At 33.2% G+C, this 16,829-nt stretch overlaps 2 protein-coding genes across 3 annotated transcripts; one reads left to right on the forward strand and one right to left on the reverse strand.

The window, feature by feature from the left end:
- Positions 1 to 2,045: 2,045 nt before the first annotated feature.
- Positions 2,046 to 5,088, forward strand: LOC8265831 (squamosa promoter-binding-like protein 8). 2 transcript variants are annotated; one of them, XM_048374123.1, is made up of 4 exons: positions 2,046 to 2,631; positions 2,882 to 3,532; positions 4,224 to 4,381; positions 4,494 to 5,088. In XM_048374123.1, exons 2-4 carry the CDS (start codon positions 2,943 to 2,945, stop codon positions 4,652 to 4,654), a joined length of 909 nt encoding a protein of 302 aa, XP_048230080.1. In that variant the 5' UTR covers positions 2,046 to 2,631; positions 2,882 to 2,942; the 3' UTR covers positions 4,655 to 5,088. The 2 variants fall into 2 exon arrangements, with proteins under 2 accessions (XP_048230080.1, XP_048230329.1); XM_048374372.1 differs by having other exon boundaries at positions 2,889 to 3,532.
- Positions 5,089 to 11,495: 6,407 nt separating this feature from the next.
- LOC8265833 (squamosa promoter-binding-like protein 7) lies at positions 11,496 to 14,745 on the reverse strand. The gene is made up of 3 exons (XM_015727577.2): positions 13,595 to 14,745; positions 13,378 to 13,496; positions 11,496 to 12,064 (listed from the first exon to the last, which is right to left on the reverse strand). The coding sequence occupies exons 1-3, from the start codon at positions 14,233 to 14,235 to the stop codon at positions 11,628 to 11,630; spliced, it is 1,197 nt and encodes a 398-aa protein (XP_015583063.2). The 5' UTR covers positions 14,236 to 14,745; the 3' UTR covers positions 11,496 to 11,627.
- Between the last annotated feature and the right edge of the window lie 2,084 nt (positions 14,746 to 16,829).

Genomic DNA, 16,829 nt, shown 5'->3' on the forward strand with positions numbered 1-16,829 from the left:
TATAAATCTAAGTTTTATGTATCAAAACTAAATATGTATATTAAATAAAAAAAATTATGTATCAAAAATTAAATATGCATATAAAAAAAAAATTAAAAAGTTAAAATACATATATATTCATTTATTTATCCTCTAAATTACTATGAAATTACATTTTTTTTTAACTTTTTATTATTGACCTACATGAAAAAGCATTGCTATCTTCATTTTTTTTTTTTACCCTTTCGTGCCACTTCTTTCCGAGCAAAACTTCTTTCTTTTGTTTTTCGTTTTTTCTCTTTTACCCAAACATGGTGAAAACGTATTTTCGATGTGTAAAGAACAGTTCCAAAGAAGTCTGGTAGGATAGTTTTGGTCAATATGATAAATATGTGGGGGATCACACATGTAATAATGTAAGAACCTGGGGGTTGCCATGGACGCACACTGTTTCGTCAAGGTAGCTTATTTAATTGTTTATGGACCCAAAACAGTACTTCACTGTTTAACGAAACCCGCCAATCTCAGATATATTGCTTCCTTTTTCCAAGAGGGCAATTTAGTGATATTAAATGGTAAACTTCTGACCACATAAAGTTAATATAGGAATAGTTTGGTTGCTCCTGATTTATTGTAACTCAACCATTCAGTCACTCTAGCTGCTTTATATTATATTTGAGTAATAATAAAATGTTTAAAAGGGTTACATTGTTTTTGAAGTGTCTTAGGAGCAACCAAATTCTTGAAAAATTGGTCCAATATTGCTTAAAGCAATAAAATAATAACTTCCCATATTTCACAGGAAAATCCATATATTTTTATATAAGTATGCATCAAATCAAATGTTAATGTTAGAATTGAAGGATGACGAAGGGAGAATAAAACCTCGGAATTACCATTGAAATAAAATAACAGTGCCTTTTATGGATAAGTAGAGTTAGTTTTTAGTTAAGTCATATGACCAAACGACACGCCAACATAAATCCCTAGCAGATCTCCCAACGAAAGCTAGACTGAAGGTTCAATCCTTTTCTTTCTATTGGAAATAAGGTTATTTTTTTTATTATTATTACTGCTTGTTTAGGAAGTCCGAAACTTTCAAAACAAGAGGTAAAAAAAGGAAAAGAAGAAATCGTCAAACAAAAAAAAAAAAAAAAAAAACATATGGTCATAATGCCCCTGTGTGTAAAATTGGACAGGGGAAAAAGCAGAAAGTGGGGCACAATAACTTGGGCAGCAAACGCGTACCCAAACTTAATCCAATCTGATGCCACCAAATAATATTAGAATTATAAATAATAATAAAAAAACAACGACACGGTTATAGCATTTACCGGGTTTCCAGGTCAAGTCAATACTCACTTTATTAAATTTTAATTTTTTTAATTTATTTTACTTACTAACTTAATAAAAGCATCCAATTCAATTTAAATTTTTATAAAATTAAAAAAGTAGATTTCATATATACAAAATTATGGAAATTTTAGTTAAAAATTTAACTAGTAAGTAATATTCGATTTAATTTTTAAAATTTTATATTAAGTATTAGATTCAATAAAAATAATATTACTAAATAATAGTAATTAATTAATTATACTAAAAATAAAAATTAAAGCAAAAAATCGATCACTTAATTATTTTTATTAAAAAATCTAAAATCTAGTTCTAATTGAAAAATAAAAATTTAAATTTCTATGAATTTCATTTTATTATTTAATCTAAATTTTTATTAAAAATTATAATTTAATTATTTTTTTATTAGATATTATGATTAAATTATATTAGAATACAAATATTTAATGTAATTATTATACTAAATTTAATATATAATATAATTTATTTTATGTATGCGTCTAATATTTTAATAATTTTATAGAAATTTGAATAAAATTAATTATTTTTATTAAATTAGTAGATAAAAATTATCATCTGAATAAGTTTGGCAGTTCATTTGAAGTTTTTTCTTTTTAAAGCTGAGAGGGCAAATTTACCTTTTAACCGCATTTACTCCGAGGAAACAGCCAACCTTTCTTTATAAGTCCTAACAAGTTGGGAAGTAAGAAAGAGAGAGAAAAAGTGGCAAAAAAAAAGAAGGAAAAAGACTCACTCTACAGTCTACTCTTCCTTCCTTCCTTCCTTCCCACCCCACTTTCTTTACCTATATTATCCGCTTTGCTTCTTTACACAGAAATCCATAGCAGTGGCTTCACCTACAATTATGTAACTATCAGATGGGTAAAATAGTAGTTTCGGTATTTACACACATACAGAGAACTAGTCACCTCTCTCTCTATCTGCACAAGCCGCCTCATAACTCAGTTGCTTCTCTGTCTTAGACTCGCTAGAGAGAAGCAGACAGTAGTCTACTGAAAAAGGTGTGGCTTTTTTTTTTAATTTTTTTTCTTGAGACAGAAGAGAGGAGCCTAGCTCCAAGCTTTAAAGATATAGACTCAGAAGCTAAATAAAGAAAGAAAGGAAGAAAGAGAAGGTTATAGACAGTGAGAGAGAAAGGAGGACTCAATGTGCACGCCATTACAGAAGAGAGAAAGCAACAGTTGAAAGTCTGCAAATGGCAAGTTAGGGTTTTTGAAATTCACAAATTTCTCTCCTCTCCTTCTTCTACTCTTCACTGAGTTCCACACTGCTGCTTAGGTGAGTTTAAGTTTATTACTTGTCTCCCTTAAACACCGACAAGCAAAATTCCTATATATATATATATAACTAATTTCAAAGCAGCAACAAATACCAAATATCAAGGCTTTTCCAACAGCTTTTCTTTCCACAATTATCTATCTCTTCTTGAAAGCTGACATATTTCCCTTTTACTTCACCTTTTTTTAATAATTATTCTTTTGTTAATTAACTCGAGTTCCCTCTTCTTCTTTTCTCTTTTTTTCCTAAGACTACAGATTATTAAAAGCTAGCTACTTTCTTCACTCACCGGTTATAAAGCTAAAAAGAAAATGTTGGAGTACGAATGGGGAAATCCATCAACAATTATGCTTACAGGCGAGGAACAAAGTCAAGACCCAGACCAGAACCGTCAAATTTTCGATCATTACACTGCTCAATCCTTCAATGATAATCTCCTTGCCCAACCTGCTGCTTCCTTATTCCACCATCCAAACCCACATCAAGTCAACTCTCTTTATGACCCACGCGCCTCCTCTTACACAGCCCCCCACCATCCTTCTCTCCTTTCCCTAGACCCTATCCCAACTCATACTGCACCCTGTCCTTCTTATTTTCTTGTCCCAAAGACCGAACAAGTTACTCGACCTCAAGATTATACCTCAAGAATTGGACTCAATTTAGGTGGTAGGACCTACTTCTCTTCTGCTGAGGATGATTTTGTGAACCGCCTTTATCGCCGATCCAGGCCTGTCGAATCGGGTTCTTCCAACGCACCTAGGTGTCAAGCTGAAGGGTGCAATGCTGATCTTACCCATGCTAAGCACTATCATAGACGCCACAAGGTCTGCGAGTTTCACTCTAAAGCTTCGACTGTTATCGCGGCTGGGTTGACTCAGCGATTCTGCCAGCAGTGTAGCAGGTTTCTTTTCAAAATTACTTCAATGCCCTCCCCATGCACTCCCAGCTTCGCATTTTAATGTTCTTTAATTTTCCAATCAGTTTGTCTTTGATAGGCGTAGTGTGATGAACTGATAGTGATGATAGAATAACTCTTCTCTTTTTCTGTATAAAAAAAATTGAATGGCGGAAATACCCTCGTTATTTCAATGATTGGTTTCCCGTACAGGGAGCAATCCCGAGGGCATTTGCGTCCGTAAACTTCACTTCGGGTTTCCGTTTACGTACCTGGCTTTAGTTAGTTTGGTTTAACCATCGCCTTAATTAGTTAAGGCATGAAATTAAAAAAAAAACCACGACTTGCATTGATATTCCCACACTCTGTAACCATGGCCAATTGGCAAGAAACAAAAGCCAGTGATTTTGCTGCCTTCATCTCCGGACATGGTCAAAAAATGCACCACCTGACGATAATGCCCTTGGAGTTATTCTTTTGTTGCCAATGATTGGGAGTGTCGTACATGTGGAAATCCCGAGGGCATTTGTGTCCGTATACTATACAAACACAATTTTTTACAATCATATTTCCTTTTTCACGTACTGACCGTTTTACCTTGTTATGGGCAGTATTCTTTACAGTTTTGATACGAATAATTACTCTGTTCATTATTGTTAACAATTCTAAAAATGTGTTCAAAAAAATTGTTTCCCAGATTTCATCTTCTTTCAGAATTTGACAACGGAAAGCGCAGTTGCCGAAAGAGGTTAGCTGATCACAATCGCCGCCGGCGAAAATCACACCAGATTAATCATGACGCCAACAAGTCACATCCTGAAACTGCAACCAACTCTTCTTCTGAAAATCTCCCAAGTGAGTTTAATTAATTGCCAACATTCTTCAACACTCACCTGCTCTGTATTAGCCTTGAGTTAGTTAATTTTCTTTTCTTTTTTTATTCATTTTCTCGTTGCATATTACTTAGGGTCCCCACAGGACTCCGGGACTCATAACTCCTCCTCGTCAGTGACAGTGGCAGTATCACCGCCACGAATGTTTTTGGATTGTTTCAGGCAAAGACCATATCAAGCAACAGCATCTTCTTCTTCAGCATCATCGAGCTCACTGTTTTTCTCAAGTGGGTAATGTCACTGAAAGAAAAAAAAAAAAAAAAAGATCAAGAAACCGCATTTAATTAGCAGTAACATAGTGTTACGTCTAATTTTCTTTTACTTCTTCGGTTACTCTTTTTTTTTTCTTTCCCCTTCTTATATTTCAATGTTTACTCTTGAAATTGATGTTTATAACATCAAATGGATTATCAACTAATATAATTATATATAAATATATATTTTTTTACCCTGCTTGGAAAGAAGTTAGTATGCAAATTATTGAGTTTAATTTGTATTTTATTATTTTGATAATGATTACAGTACAGCAAGGTTTATGATATACAACATTGAAAATAAAATAGAAAAAGAATTTGGAGTTTTCCAAAGGAAGTGACTGTTGGGGTTCAGAGATAGGTGTGATAAGCACGGGAGTGCAGGATTACTATCATTTAGAGCAATATTGCATTATTATCAGTTTGTCTTGTTCAAGAATTTCATGTCCAATAATTTAATTAATCGCAGTAAACTCTTACGTAAAAACATAGTAATAAATTAAATGGCAATATAATCCGACTTTTTCTTTGGAATTTTAGAGAGGACGTGAAGTTGTCAAGCTGTCTCCCACATGGAGGCTGTGTACTAAGCATAGTCATTATCGACAAAATCAATCAAAGTCTCTCTCTCTCTCAATGTCATTGCAGTTTGGCCTTTTCCTTTTTTCAGAAAGGAGTGGTAGAAGTTGTGAAAAATGTTGCAGACACTTGCTTTCTTATCTCTGCCTCAGAATATAATTAAATGCTATGTTTGGATTTAGATATTTGAAAATTCATGGAATCATATAAATCTTTAAAACATGGAGTATTAAGTAATTTTGGATTTGGAATATAATGACTTGGGCAATCACATTAGTTTCATTTATACTTCTAATTTTTTAAAAACCAAAGCTTTTTTCATAATTCACATAGATAAAGTTTGGTTTTATGACTTTTAAATAATCCATATAAATTTGTTTAGATTCAAAATTTGGTCCAAAAAAATTTAAATAAAATTCATGAATGTTTCAAATTCCTTATAAGAGATGAATTTTATAAAATTTCTTATTTGATTGTTATAAATTAAACTGATATCAGAACTATTTTATAGTTTTATCATGCATATCAAATAAAAGAGAATAAATAATTTTATGAAATAAATCCTCATAAAAAATTAAAATCTTTTTAAATCCTTTTGATTTTGATAAAACTTATGAATCTCAAAAAACCTTATTCTAAACAAGCAAAGAATTCATCAAATAAAATATCCCCTAATTAGTACACCATCTAAGCTTCTGATAATGGCGAATGAGTAGGCTTCTTTTATATTGGTATCATGCAATTTGGCTTTCGGCAAGTTCTTGGTGAGTAAATGAGCTGAATATGATTATCTGCTTCTAAACTACGAGTAATTGTAATTTGTATGTGATGGTTTCTTTAGGTGGAGGGCTGATTTTGGAGTTAATATCTAAACCCTGCAAAGCAGAAAAATGTCGTTATTCCTTCCTGAAATATAGAAGCTAATTAATCTATTATGGCCATCTTTTAGAATGTATGATGTAATATTCTCATTCATCGCCCCTTGGATAGAACCTATTTTTGAAAAGGCTCAAAGAAAGAGGGTATATATTTCACTTATATATACTATAGATCCGATCTGTTTGTATATGAGGTCGGTTCTGATATCATGATAAATGAATTTTTGAGTAGAATTTATTCTCAAAAGTTAACTAAAAAAAAAAGAATGTCAAATCCATTTATACACAGTATTAGTAATCAAGTGATATAAAATAGATACATACAAGTTTTAACAATTTTTTTTTTTTAAAAGTGCCTTCCTCTTATTCAATTTATCTTTTGTCCACTCAAATTTCTTTTAAAGATTGGATCTGCATGGTTTCTCATATGAAGAAAAGAAACATAGTGAAGCTGGTTTATCTAATCTACTTCAGTTGCCATATTTGGTTTTATTACCAGCTTCATGCAAGCACAAATTCTTCAGTTCAGTTGCACAAAACATAATTATTTATCTCCTGCCTGAATATAAAAATAGTTAGCAATTAAATAGGTCATAACATTCTTGGGAGCAATAATATACATATATTTGTCAATCCTAATCATTTTAGGTACCTACAATTGATCCCCTGTGGCACGTAATTACAATTAACTTGAAATTTTGTCAGATTTCTCACTTAAGATTCACACTCCAACGAAGAACTTATCGAATGGTATATTCTTAGATAAAAACTAAGCCATAAAGCTGATGCTGAATCTCGTGTTTGTTTGTTCTGGTTGTTGTATGTATACATACACAATCAATTGTGTTGTGCTATAAAAGGATTCATAGGAAGAATAAATTATTAATTAAACAAGTTGGATTAGATGTTACACTCCCTGTAATGATTCACACGGCTCCGTCCAACTTCCACGAAATTTAATTTGTGGGTCCCGTCCTTGTTTTCAGTTTTTCTTTTCTTTTCTTTTCTTTTCCTTTAATGGTTTCTGTTTATATGCTAATTCATGGGTCTTTACCGATGGAAACACATATTTTAGTATTTATTTGATTCTCAAAAGGAGAAGACAAGCAAACAAACAAAGATTTCAAACCCTTTTAGGGTCTATCACTTACCTAAAAACAAACATGAGGGAAACTAGCCTTCATGAATCATGTGCCTTGATGTTACACGATTGATGTAAAGGTTAATTGTTTTTATAACTATAATCCCAAAAGCAATCTGAACACCTAATTAATAAAACTAAGTCCCACACGTGGAGAGACACATTTTTGTCAAGAACCAAAGTCTTTATCTTTTCTTTTTAAATATATTTTCTGAATACAGAATGATTAGAAATAGAGAATATTAGTTATTGTGGAACAGTCTATTCACTTTGTGTTTTCTGAGGAAAATTCCGTGGGCTGTCCTTATGCTCAATAAGGAATTATATATTACATTTGAAGTATATATACAAATTAAACCAACTACATTCTATAACGAAAAAGAAACAAGCGAGTGAATCCAAACTCAGGCGTAGCTACGAGACCAATACCAAAGAAATTTCCACTTGATATTTGTTTTTATCATTCAAGCTGTGTTCTTCTCCAGGAACTTTCGTTTCTTGATCACTTGTGCAAGCTTTTGCATTTTCCTTTCGGCCCAAAAGGAAAGAGACTCGTATTTCCTCTTTCCATTTGACATCTATTCGGCAATCCCAATTGTTGTGGTGTAACACGAAGATCCCTGGCTGTATTTCTTTCTGGTTACTATTATTATTGTCATATACTTGGAACACAGTTCACAAAATTTCTTGCAAGGTTTTCATCTCCGGTAATAAAGTTTTTCTAAATACTCAAATGTCTTAACATTTATGTCTCTTTTCTCACATAGAAACAAATTTATCTTTTATAATGCGCACATAATTATTTCTTTTCTTATTTCTTAAACACTACAACATGAGAAGAATACATCTTAAAAAGGCTAGCCACTCCTATACATCATAGTGACTTGTCAAGATCTTTCGCACATAATGTGCTCTCATTTATGAGTGTAAAGTTATTTTACCCTGCATAGACTGTATCCAATGGTTCGTAGGTCATGTATGCATCTGCCTGTCAGGGCAGTGAAATTTTTTCACTACGACCACGTGGATAAATCTGATCAACAATTTTTATAGGCAAGAAAGAGAAGAAAGGAAACAGAAAAATCTGATGGACAATACAATCACCAAGGATTCGTGAATTGGCCCACCTAATATAAGAACTCTAGAGATATACAGGCAGCCTAAAGTTGTGGTTATGTAGCTGTAATTAGAAGGGCGGATTTCTGTGGTGAAGCTATTTTGCCATTAAAAAGTCTGTCATTCAGCTCCAAGAACCCAATGTTTAAAGAAAAAAAAAAAGGAAGTTATGATTACTTTATGAATCGGAATTGAAATGAATCTTGCCTTTACTCTGTATATAAATTTGATATTTCCTTAAAGTCGACCAACAAAGATCTAGTAACTTAGATCACATCTCTAAAATGTTTGGAGAAAGGTCTCTATCTCCCGTACCTTTCACTTCAATTTGCTGTCCCAACTTGGTCCCTTCCACTGTGCAAGAAAAAGGATGCTCTACTGCTACTACTATATACCCCCTTCACTTTTTTTTTTTTTTTTTGAATTTATATACAGTTGCATACTTGAGCTTAAATATCATCAATACTTTCTTATGTTAGAGTCAGTCAATGATAAAAACAAGTTTAGACAACATGGGTATTGCAATTTCGAAAATACCCTTGCAACATATATGCTCCAAGCCACATTTAGGCTTTAGTTGCTTCTGTTTGTTTGTGTTTTGTCTTATTAACATTGTTCAATTTGTATGAATTCCTTTATGAGATTAAAACGTTAATATGGTTATTGTGAATTTCGAGAAAAGAAAACGAGACAATGTTTAGATTTTATTTTCTTTTGACATAGAATGAGACTAGGTTTGTTTAGCAGATGAGTACAGAACTCAATACCAGTGTGAGTGAGTGAGTCACAAACGAGTTTAAATGCAAATTAGTAAATGGTTGGGCCTACATTGTGGCGTGATTGAGGAATTTGTGGAGCCCTAAGAGTTTAAATGCAACTACCATCTCTACTGATACCATAGGTGATGGGGGTTTTCTCTCTAGGATTATTGCTACGAGCCTGATAATTGTATTTGTGGGGACTGGTTTTGATTTGGAGAAGATTGTGGGTTTTGCTGCAGCTGCAGGATCACGTGCACCTCCACGTGATACTCACTTTCAGCCTCTGTTATATTTGTCTTCTGTTAATTTGGACAGTTCATTAGGTAGCTGGTGAAATCCAAAATCATGCTATTTCGAGTTTGATATGTTTCTTTTGATTTGAGGCAGAAGAGTAGAGGGTCTGTTTCAAGAAAGCTGGAGCCTGGCAATGCTATTCTATGCTCACTTATTAATCACTGAGTTGCCTCTTCCTTTCATTTTTTTTTATTTTTATTTTTAGTTTATTTGGGTTAGGTATCACTTCAATTCTTTGACTTCTATGGGTGCAGAATCTATGAAATTATAGCTAGGGCAAGTCTCATAATCGAACTAGTAGCTGAACAAAGTTACGTCCTTGTGGAACAATCTCCTGAAACTATAACATATTGAAAAGAGAAAAAGAAAAAGAAATAAATTTGTTTGATTGGGTTACACGTTGACATCACACAACTAGTACGTATTCCATACAATTTTCTTTTTTCTCAAAGGTGTATAAATTACTGTTACAAGGCAAAGGCAATAATATGTGCATGGTGTGTGGGCAGAGAAGCCATTTTTGTTTTCATTTTGGACAGAAAGAAGGCATAATTTGTGAAGCCTTCGTGGAGTAATGGCGAAGAAGTTTTGAGAAACTTGAAAACAACTAGCCGAGTAATGGTTATAGGGACACTTGAGAATCCTTTGGATCGTAGGCATGCTCTTGGAGAAAGGAATTTGACTAGACGCCAATTCTGTATCATTGTTTCAACTTTCTTTACATCTTTTGTCCATTCTATTATTGATTTCCAGTCTCTATAGAGCAATTTCACATGTTGTTTCCCATACGTATCCTTTTTTTTAATATAAATATAAATATAAAGATATGACCTAACCAACTGTATAACATCTTATGTTGTGTCCCAACAAAAGAAAAAGGAAAATCACAAATTTCTATGCTTGAATTTTCAGGTTTTCAAATCAAAATAGTCAGATAGGCCGGTCACAGCAATCAGCAGTTGAAACAAAACAAAACAAAAATCACATTGTTTAAGACGAATATTTCCCCACTAAAAGAAATTGTTTCAGAAAAAAAAAATAAAAATCAAAGCTCCTGTCTTTTTCTTTTTTTTTTTTTGGTAGAAAAAGCTCCTTTATTTTCATCCTGTAATGTCGGTTATATATATCAAATATTAATCTTTATTTTCTTTGCCAAGTCAAATATGATTCTGTTATTGAGATAAAATGAAAAAATCAGGAACACTTGTCATTCTCTTTTTGAGAAATAACAAATATCAATCTTAATTGAAATTTGTATCATTTCAAGTTGCTCGACTTGTCTACTTTCTGCACCTCCTCAAATGCAAGAAATTGCTAGTCATATTTCGTACGCACAAGAAGGAACGAATTATATATGGCACATTTAATCTTTTTTCTTTGAACATCTCAATATTATTCATTTTTGTTAGTATTATTAATTTTTTGCGCCATTTCTTGAAAAATTTGACATTCTTAAGAATATATTTGACAAAACATAGTTAATAAGAAACTAAATTATTAAATTAAAAACAATTATTAATATATTTTCATAACACTTAACAATAGTTTTAAAACATGTCCTATGTAAATAAATTAAAGAGTTGATGGACATTTATAAAAAAACAGACTTATAAGAGCATATTAATTATATTTTAATATTATATTAATTATAAAATTAGTTCTATAATTAAATAATAATTTTAATTTTAAAGAATAATATTTTAAATATTATATTTAATTATAAATTAATTTTTTGATATGTAATAATGTTAATAATATTGATATATTAATTTATATAATAATAAAATTAATTAGTTTTTCTGGATATGTTGAATTTTTTTTTAATGGCTGAAGCCCAACTTTTCTTTTAGGAATTCAGAATGAAAGAGAAATTTTGATACTGGATTATTTACGTAACCCACTTGAAGTACAGCCAACAAATGGAAGAAGATCAAAAGTAGAACACAGATTTTATGTTCTTCTCGAAGCTACCCAATGCCTTGTCATGACTCAAGTTTTGGGGTTTTCAGAAATCTATAAGCTCAAACTAATTTATTCGGAATGCAATCTCAACTCATGTTATTACTTGCACGATTCTACATAAATTGAATTAAATTAAATATCCAGAGAAACAAACAACTAGTTGTTCTTGAAAATTTAATTGACCACAAGAAATGTTCCACAAAAGAATTTAGTGTTAAGAACTTTAAATATCATGGGCTCCCGCCCAATTGTTCCACAACTCAGAACATTCTTGTTCATCATCCTTATTTTTTTCTCTAGCAGACAAGAACCCGAATGCCGAATTCGGAGTCTGCATTAAGTCAAGCGTGACTTGTGTATCCGGGACGTGGAATCTGTCCCAATTATGGTGGGGGATGGTGAATGAATTATTGGTGCTAGGTTGGGAGTGATCAGAACCCAAGTCTTCTATCCCATTATTATGGTGCAAGTGTCGTTCAAGAACGAGCTGTCTCGTCAAGATTGCAGCGCGGTTCTCTGCAATCAATTCGCGTAATGCTGCGCTGGATCTTGAAGAGAGATCAGATGAAGAAATCCAAGAATCGGCCTTTGATGACAGAAGAGAGAGAGCACGGCCTGTCGGTGACGCTAAGTATGGAAATCTTGCACTCATATACTTGTCTGTTGAACAGGAAATTGCCCATTCAGTTGCTTTTTTAACTCCATTTTTCATGTCTATATAATTTCACTAGTAACGATAATTAAGAATAATTTGCAGGAACACGAACATGCTAATTAAGCATAACATGTTCACTGCCCTGTATCAGAAGCAACACTGCTGACTTGGGACAACAAAATGTTTTCAGATCACATGCATGTCTTAGAGTCTACAGGTATTAGCTTCTTGTTTGGTAATCAAATTAGGACTGTAAATTTTAAAGTATGGTAACTTTAGGTGCCCTTCTATGGCTATTTCATTCTTTCATATTTTATTTTTATCATATACGTATAGTGGAATTGAACTTCATCATATTGTTTTATGAAAAACAAAGTTATTGTAAAATTCTCCGTAATTTAATTCTATCAGCATTTTATCGGTTAGAAAACGTAGATATAATTCTTTTCAAAACTAATTATATCATAAAATTGTGTGTTCTTTGTTCTAATTTGGTCCAAAAAAAGATGGCTAAAAATTGACACAAATGTTAAACTTTTGAGTTTGAGTGAAGATGAGACTTAGGCCTTAGCTATAGCATTTGAGACAATAGAGCCTTGCAAATGAGTTCGTGCAATTTTAGCAGTCTTGAAATCCCTTTTATGCAACTCAAAAAGAAAATATTTCATTTCCTGGATATAATTGAAACAGTCAAAGCTTTCATGTCTTTTTTGCCAATATCCTAGGGAAAGGCTGGAAATAACGTCTATCCCAAAAGGAATTAAATCAAATAGCACAGAATGTACGTAATTCTGGCTTTAATTTTTCACATTTAAACCATGTTTACAATTTCTATTTAATTCAGTTAATGAACTAATATATCATGTTCCTAATTACTTTTTCTTTTCTTGATATAAACCGAGGCCAAAGCCTAACACCTCCAAGACAAATGACAAGAAAAGCAAAAACAGTTGAATTCATAATGAAATGCTATCATTGTACTTTCAAAACTAAGCCCACAAAGAATTCAGGATTCTCATTGAAAAATCGAGTTAATAGAAAGAATCAGAGGATTAAACTGAATTAATAGCTCAAGTTTTTTTGATGAAATAATTTGTTGCCATCGTATCAAAGTTGTTATGATAAAAGTCAGTGTATTTCACACCACAAATCTAACGGACAAGAAATGTTATATATATAACGATATATGGAAACTAACTATTTTGAGCTTTTTTTGGGAATAACTGTTTGAGATAACTAACCAAAAACCCAGCAAATTCAGAAACATTGGACAGGACTGCAAGAGAAATCAAACTAATTATAAATAGAAGATAAGTACCTTGACAAGAGTTCCTGGAAACAGAATCATGAGCGCTCTTTCTTCTTCGCTCGTTGTGACCAGCTAATCTCCTTCTACAGCTCCGCTTGGCGTCATCAAATTCTGACACTACGTGAAACCTATTCCACTCACTAATTAGTCTAGCTATATATTGTACACTTTCTATTATAGGCTACAAACTTTTTCTTAAAAGAAGAAAATGAAATATTAAAATTACCTGCTACACTGCTGACAAAATCGCTGTTCCAACCCTAGAACGATTACGTTAGAAGCCTTTGAATGCATTTCACAGACTTTATGTCTTCTGTGATAATCCTTAGCTTTGACCAATGCCACATGACAACCCTCCACTTGACACCTTGGTACGGGTACCGCAGCCGCCGCCGCAGATGATGATGGTCCTACTTGACTACCCACGACACTGTAATATGGTTTCCCTCTTTTTCCTATAGAGAAACTAGTTATCTCTCGGTCACTCGCAGGGATTGTATTAGTATCCTCGAAATAGTGTCTCTTGCCAAGCTTCAAGCACATTAGATGTGGATCCGGGTGCAAGTGGGACAACCCTTCTCCAGCGTAGAGAGAGAGCTGCTGATAGTGGTGATCATGGTGTTGGTAATAAAGACTTTGATGGGGAAAAATGAGTGAGTTGGTGGTGGAGCTGGTGCTTTCCCCGGTTGCAGAGGTGGAGACCGCGGTAGCAGTGGTAAACAACGTGGTGGCGTTACTAGTACTGGCCCAGTCAAATCTTGAAGTATTAGGCTCAAACATATCCCAACCAAGAATAGTATTACTGCTGGTTTGGCCTTTGTTACGGTTGATGTGGCCATTATTGTACACGTTGCCGCCATTTTCCATCTCTTTGTTTTTGCTCTAAAATCTCTTTCTCTTTCTGCTTAGCAGTATATAATATTCTTCGTCTGTTCTCTCACTCTCTCTCTCTCTCTCTCTCTCTCTCTCTGTGGCTCCGTATTACATTGACAAGAAGTAAAAATTATGCGGATCAGTTGTGATTTGCTAGTTTCTTGTTATAAAAGAGGAAAAGAAACGTTGATAAAAGAAAGAAAGCGAAAGAGAGAGAGAGGCCAATGAATGAAAGCGTCTGCTCCTCAGTTCTTGCACCCAAATGTGGCATGGGAGCTCGAGTTAAAAGCTGCAATTTTTAATAAAAGAGAGAAAGAGAGAGAGAGAGCAAGCGAAACGAGGGGGTAGGATAAAAGAGAGATAGATAGAGAAAGATGGCACGTGTGGATAAGGATGTGCACGTGAGAGGGGGGGCCAGTCCAGGTGGATTGAAGTGATATTTTTGATTACGAAGTATCGTTTCTGAGTCTGTTAGCTTGGCCACCTAAAAGAACTTGTAATAGAAATAATAGTAAGTTTAAACGATGAGACCCATGAAGAAGAAAGAAGAAGAAGAAGAAGAAGATTGCATAATCTATCCTCAGTAGAGACCTTATTTCCTCTTTATAGAAAGAAAAGCAACAGCCATAATTGTACAGAATATGATTGCCGTACTCAATCCACACGCAGTTGGAAAGGTCGTGTACTACACACTGTTCTTATTTCAGGTAATTGCCATGCATTTCCTACGTAATCTCCATCCTGCTTTATCCAGGTTCTAATGTTACGTTCAACTTATCCTGCATGAATTAAGCGTGTTTTCCACGGCCTTAACTCGACGGTGAGACAAATATTCTTTCATTTTGTAAAATATCTATCTAGAATCGTTCGCCCAGTTCTCAGTTCAGTTTAACATTGTAAAGAAAGAAAGAAAAAATCATTCTCCTACATTATTATATGCTTCCAAATTTGTTAGACATTTCTTATGTTGTGGTAATAAGAAACTCAAATATTTTGAGTCCCATTATTTATTTGTTTATGTATAAGAACATAAGTTTTGGGCTTCGAAATGCATTGCTTCTCCTTTTTATATAACCAAGGAAAAAGCTCAATAATTAAAAAATAATTTTGTTGATAAATTAGCATTTAACAATCTAATCAACCTATAAAGGATAAACCCGAGAATTTGACAGTTGAAGGATTTTCTTTCTTTTTTAAAAAAAAAAAAAAAAGAAATGGGGAAAAAGGAGAAGAAAAGAAAAGGGTAAATAGTGGTGTTATTCATGGAGGGCTTGGAAATGCTAGGAATCATGTCCATGCTTAACACAGTCTGTAAAGTAATGTTTCAGTGCTCGATTGGGCTAGTCCATACACGTGTCATAGAAATGGGTTCCACATAAAGATCTCCCATCTAAGATGCAAAGATTGACCATATTGGCTTGATCGTGACCGCACCTTCTCATTATTCTTTTTAATTTATAGCCAATAAAAATAACAAGTAATAACAATAATATAAATAATAATATAAAAAACATGTATAGTCTCTTACGTTTTTACTGTTCTTTTTTAGGGAAAAAGTTGAGACAACAAGACAGAGCAGGAGGGCCTGCTATTAGCAAAGTAAAAGTCATGCCTTCATCAATTACCACCTCTTTTGCCTGCAATGAAATAGTTAAAATAAGAAAGTTACCCTTCGATGACAAACCAATATTATCTGTTTCTTACTTTAAAGTGGTAAAAATATCACTACCACGCTTTTTAATCTGAGGTGTAGTACACCATCTTCTTATCTTTAGCAGTTCTGGTTTAGGTTTTGGATACGCGCTCGAGAAGCGGATGGTGATCTCTGGCTTTATTTTAATTTCTTTTGTTTGTTTTTTAGAGGAGCGGGTGTAATATTTATTTCTGGAACCAGAAGTAAGGACTTTTATGCAGTTTTCTCTGCTGTAGATAAAAAAGTAAATATTAGCTCTCTGACATTGATGGACACTAGTCATTTGTCAATTTTCAGTAAATACGTCACTCAGTGTTTATTAATTTTTTAAATCATATTTTTAGATTGGTGGATGTCAACTGTGTTGGAATTGTTACTATCTTTTTGTTTTTGTTTTTTGTTTTTTTTGTTCTAAAGTTCTAATAGTAATTTATGTCGAAGACCAAGTACATTATTAGAGAAGGTCTCCAGCAAGGAAGGGAGCTGCTAAATTTGCTGTTCTTCTGATGTGCCTATTTAGAATGAAGAACTGGTGTATCCCCTGTCCAAGTACACGGCTTCTATGTGTGTTCCATGGGGGAGCGTTACTCTGGGAATTTTTAACCGCAAGCATCAGCTGGAAGATTAGAGTCTGACTTAAAAATGGCCCTTATGTCTTTGGCTAACATAATAACTTCCCTTCAATGCCAGAATCTCACCTACTAGATTTGAAGTTTAGTATAAAATACCCAATTTTATGTTTTCTTTATTTGTGCTACATTTGTTTTCCCTCATGAGGCATTTTCATTTTTTAATGGTTAGACTCTCAGTCTCAGCTGATGTAATGCACTTGATAATAAATAAAGCCTCGATAATTAATTTTCAAATGGCAAGAACTTGGTTCATCCAATATTGA

Source organism: Ricinus communis, chromosome 1 (assembly GCF_019578655.1).
Source record: "Ricinus communis isolate WT05 ecotype wild-type chromosome 1, ASM1957865v1, whole genome shotgun sequence".
Classification (NCBI taxonomy): Eukaryota; Viridiplantae; Streptophyta; class Magnoliopsida; order Malpighiales; family Euphorbiaceae; genus Ricinus; species Ricinus communis.

Coding starts and splice junctions, on each gene's coding strand:
- LOC8265833 (XM_015727577.2), bottom strand. CDS start 14,235: ATGGAAAATGGCGGCAACGTGTACAATAATGGCCACATCAACCGTAAC. Junction 13,497..13,594: donor TTTTGTCAGCAGTGTAGCAG/GTAATTTTAATA, acceptor TGAGTGGAATAG/GTTTCACGTAGTGTCAGAAT. Junction 12,065..13,377: donor TTCCAGGAACTCTTGTCAAG/GTACTTATCTTC, acceptor CCTGTTCAACAG/ACAAGTATATGAGTGCAAGA.
- LOC8265831 (XM_048374123.1), top strand. CDS start 2,943: ATGTTGGAGTACGAATGGGGAAATCCATCAACAATTATGCTTACAGGC. Junction 3,533..4,223: donor TTCTGCCAGCAGTGTAGCAG/GTTTCTTTTCAA, acceptor ATTGTTTCCCAG/ATTTCATCTTCTTTCAGAAT. Junction 4,382..4,493: donor TTCTTCTGAAAATCTCCCAA/GTGAGTTTAATT, acceptor CATATTACTTAG/GGTCCCCACAGGACTCCGGG.